The following is a 4566-nucleotide window of genomic DNA, read 5'->3' on the forward strand; positions in this document are numbered from 1 at the left end:
AAGTAAAGCTTTTTATTTTACAGGTGTTGTTCCACTCACCTAGTTTTATAAGCTATATGGTGAGTTCAGACCACAAGTTGAAGTGCATTGCCTCTGACAACTGTGTTTTATGCCTTGTTCTCAAAATATGGGAACATGTGAACCGAAACATGTATTGTGGCAATCTTAATTCTGGTGAGTTTATTGCTGAATTTTGACCTCTACATGTTAATACATATAATCAAATGTCAATTTTCTTTGGTTGCAGAATTATGTAAACTTTTAGGGTGCACTGCTGAATCAGATGTATTTTATGTTATGAGCAGCATTGTCTCTGAAATGCATTATGCATTTCAAAGAATTGAACCTAGGTAACATTTTTCCAAGTTATTATTTTGCTTACGTTAACACTTTTTGTTTTGTAAATGTCCATTTCCTGTGTGCAGCTATGAACTCTCTCCTATTTTTGACTCTTTTGGTGGCGTTATTGAAATCCAAAGTGAGTGTGCTTATACTGTTTGTAGAATTTATTACTATACATTTCCTTGATTTGTTTGTTTATGTTCCTATTGTTTCTTCCTCAGATTTGTGCCAATGCCATGGCATTCAGGAACCCACAGAGGAATTGTCCATTGGTGCGAAGGTTTTTATTAATGCAAATGAAAATCTGCAGCAGGCCATTGACGAACTGTACAGCTCGAAGAATGTGTTGTGTGAAACCTGTGGTTCTGAAAAGCAAATTCTAAAAAAGGTCTTACAGTTGCCTGATATTTTTCTGATTTCTCCAATTAGGTAAAGGTTTACATTTAACTTGAAAGTCATGCAAATATTTCTTTTTGTTTTAACATATAAATTTGCATTGGGTTTCAGACCGGAGCTTGAACACTATGTTGTGCCTTCAACTGTTAACTTAGGTCCTGGCAAGAAGTATGAAGTTATTGGGTCTATTATCAATGGCACAACAGCCAATGTAAAAACCTATTCTGGCACTTTTGTTCAACTACAAGACAAAAGGGTAAGTATTTTCTCAATAGATGATTATCAGCAGTTCTGTTTCATTTACTGACAAGAGTTAATTAATTTATTTTTTAACAGAAAAGGGGTGTATCATGGCACAAGGTCCAAAATGTTGATGCTCAAAACAGTTGTCAAGTTTTAGTGTATCAGAGTGTGTGTGAAGGGCCACTAAAATTTAGGGAAGTGAGAACTCCAAAGAAAATGAAGTGTTCTACTCCTATAGGGTCAGCTCGTTCCACCACTACTGCATGGAATGTTACTCCAATTGTAAGGATCAAGAAAATTGTGAACAAATTTATATAACAATTTAAAAAATTGCATTGTAAAAATTCTGCTTCCTAGGTTCAGCCTGCTCCACCTGTTACATCAGGACGGAGGTTACAACCGAAGCGGCTGGATTATGGTGTACCACTGGCTCCACATCAATCCTCAAGTGCTTCAGAGAAGGTAACATCTCTATGCTTAAAAGAAGTATTAATATGTATAGTCCTGCCATATAGTCTTATATTTAAAAGAGATTTACACAGTACAATAACCTGAATAGGTTCCAAAGTGTCAATCTTACATTTACCAAGTAGCATTGATAATAATTTCTTTAAGTATCCATAATTAAAACAAAACATAGATTTACAGGAAATACCTACATGTCAGTAGGTATCTAAAACTAAAACTACATAACAGTATTAAAATTATATCTTTCAAACAATTTGAAGTTGTATTAAAACAATTACATCTTAAAAGTTATTGCTTGATGTGATGTGGAAATAATTTACGAGGTGTCCTCATGAAAAAATATTCGGGTACAATCAGCTCCCTGTGTAAAGCTATTTCTTTGGCTTTTAACTCATCCCACTTGTCCTTATCAAAGGGTACTTCTAAAATTAAAGTGTCTTTCGGGGTCCATATCACAAAATCACACACTTGGAGTCCAGTAATTCCTAAATAATGTTGTACTTGTGTGTAATATGGATTTTTTTTTTAAGAACTATCTTGCCATTTATGTTATCCCATTTGAGGCAAAAGTTTGAAAGCTGCTCTTTAGATAAGACTTCACTGAAGTCTTGTGGTTTGGCATGTCTTAACATGTATGGGCACTTAGCTTCTACAATTCTTGATGGGTGGATTTTAGATCGACAAATTCCATCAACACTGGCTGCACCCTCAGGGAAGTCTGTGCTTTTCAGTAAGCCAATGTTGGTCTTCACTTTTATTGTTGGGTCAAATTTAAGCCTTTCTATTTTGTATGATTTCAAAGCTTTGCTTTCATTTTGAATCCCCCAATTCATAGCTGGGATGGCCTCAGGATCTATGGGATCCAAGCCCCATAGATGTTTTCGAAGAAAGTTCATTTCTGCTGTTTTGGAGTGCTTCTGCAAGGCAAAATGAGCTGATGTTCCAGTAACATGAAGACCTCTAAGATGAAGCCACATGTCACTGTTTGTCTGGCCTTGTGTCTCGTGAAATTGATACACTCGATGGTCCTTGTTTTTTCGGAGCATGATTTTGGCCTTAGAGGGCATTATTTGAAGATTTTGACGGAAAAACTCACACAATGAGGCTACATTTTCTAGAAAATCTGCTGCGTAGATTTCATCTTGATACTTGATGGAGAGGTGCTTCTGAAATAGTGTTTCCACCAGGTTGACATTGTTCAGTTCTTCCACAAAATCATTAATTTCCTGTAATGTTAACTGCCGTTGCCTGTCCATTGGCCTGGGGTCAAAGTAAGCTCTTCGTTTTATATCTATTTTGAAGGACTCGTATTGTGTATCCCTCACAGCTCCAGGATTCCTTTTTAAAGCTCCTTTACCCCATTGCTGTGGGATAGATGTGCAGGTCAAGGCTGTAATCAATTTCAAAAGCAGTGTTATTTATTATCTGAGCAAGCAAACAAAATGAACTAAAATCAATTATGAAAAAGACATTGTTGTTGAAAATGTGTTTATCTGAAGTGATTTCTAATTTTGTCATATGTTTTCAGATGAGTCCAGCCAAATCCAACTGTGGAGCGAGTCCCAGAACCCCTAGTCAACGGAGCAGGAAAATCAAATATGTGCGACTAAGAAGTGTTGTCAGTTATGAATTCTGTTGTAAAGACCCAAAGAAATTCAAGCATTTCACTGGTCTCTCCATTTATAACTTTAAAGTGCTCTACAATTTGCTGGGAGGTGATCAAGAAATAAGAAGACTGAAAGTGAAAGGCTATGCAGGAAGAACACCGAAGAGATTCAGTGTCGAGGGGAAGCTCTCGTCAAAGGATAAATTGTTGATGTTTCTTTGGAGACTTAGAAGAGGAATGCCCCTTCGAGACCTTGCCTACATTTTTGGTGTTGGTCTCACAACCTGTTGCCAGGTTGTGTATGCCATGCTCCGATACCTGTGCCTAACTTTTCAAGGTCTAGAAAAGGACATGTTTATCTCTGCTCAAGATCAAAAGAAGAAGCCGAAGCCTTTCAAGCCCTTTCCAAATTTGAGAGCTATCATAGATGGATTTGAAATTTTCATTCAAACACCCAGTAATTTCCAGCAACAGGGTAATACATACTCAGATTATAAAGCCCACAATACGATACGGTTTCTTGTGGGCATATCCTGTCATGGAGGCATTTTGTTTGTCAGCCCTGGTTATGAGGGTAGTATGTCAGAAAAACAAGCCTTAAAAGAGAGCGGCTTCATGGATTTTTTGGAACCTGGTGATGTTATCATGAGTGATCGTGGTTTTGCTATAAACAATGACTTACTTCGAATAGGTGTGGATGTCTTGAAGCCACCCTCCCTGGATGGACGTCCCAAGTTCACACCCGAAGAAGAAATCTTGACAAGAGCCATTGCCAGTGCCAGAATCTATGTGGAGCATGCAGTTCGTTTAATTAAAGTGAACCGTCTCTTGCAAGGTATTATCCCCTTGAAGTTGCTTCCAACTATTTCTGACTATGTGTATGTAGCTGGGTATTTAGCCAATTTTGGGTATAAAACTTTCCAAGGCAGTAAGAATAGAAATAAAAAATGTTGAAGAAAGAATACATGTGAGGCTCAGTTGGAAAATCTGTAGTTATTGTGTATTGTACTTTGCCAAGTTTGGATATGTATTTCCAAGGCAGTAAGAAAGGAAAATAAAAGCAGATGTGAATGATGGATGGATGTAAAGCACAGTTGGAAAATTTCTTGTCAAAGTTTGTATGTAAAACCAATAAGGGCAATAAGAAATGAAAATGAATTGTGAATAAATGATAGATATAAGGCTCAATTGCAATAATATGAAGTAATTATTTATTAAGTTATTCAACATCACAAGACCATCAAGCACACTACCACAGGATAGGTACAATTTACAGCAGCGTAAGAGATGTTAAAAAAGCATTTGAACAATTAAAACATACATGCAGACTCACATTGACATGCAATAAAGCAGAACTTACCTCAAAATCTCCAGATTGAACATAGCTGTAAATGGTTATTAAAACTAACTACAACCAGCTGACATGCAAACAACACTGTTCAGAAATAAGAAAAAAATATATGTTAGTTGGCACAACACAACAGACACAAAAAAAAAAAAAGGGAGAATTA

General features: G+C 36.6%; 1 protein-coding gene across 5 annotated transcripts in view; it reads left to right on the plus strand.

Annotated features, from left to right (window-relative positions):
• LOC113214353 (uncharacterized) overlaps window positions 1–4237 on the plus strand; it is a 7205-nt gene extending 2968 nt beyond the window's left edge. The window contains exons 4-11 of one of the 5 annotated variants that reach the window (XM_052268370.1): window positions 24–174; window positions 248–350; window positions 426–478; window positions 564–771; window positions 850–994; window positions 1075–1263; window positions 1339–1443; window positions 2978–4235. In XM_052268370.1, coding sequence (XP_052124330.1) covers window positions 24–174; window positions 248–350; window positions 426–478; window positions 564–771; window positions 850–994; window positions 1075–1263; window positions 1339–1443; window positions 2978–4009 — 1986 coding nt within the window. In that variant the 3' untranslated portion in view covers window positions 4010–4235. Of the gene's footprint in view, window positions 1–23; window positions 175–247; window positions 351–425; window positions 479–563; window positions 772–849; window positions 995–1074; window positions 1264–1338; window positions 1444–2977 lie in introns of all 5 variants that reach the window. The other 4 variants (XM_052268368.1, XM_052268369.1, XM_052268371.1 and 1 more) reach the window with 4 other exon arrangements.
• Window positions 4238–4566: the final 329 nt, after the last annotated feature.

This window comes from Frankliniella occidentalis, unplaced genomic scaffold, assembly GCF_000697945.3.
Source record: "Frankliniella occidentalis isolate FOCC.00 unplaced genomic scaffold, Focc_3.1 Scaffold68, whole genome shotgun sequence".
Taxonomy (NCBI): domain Eukaryota; kingdom Metazoa; phylum Arthropoda; class Insecta; order Thysanoptera; family Thripidae; genus Frankliniella; species Frankliniella occidentalis.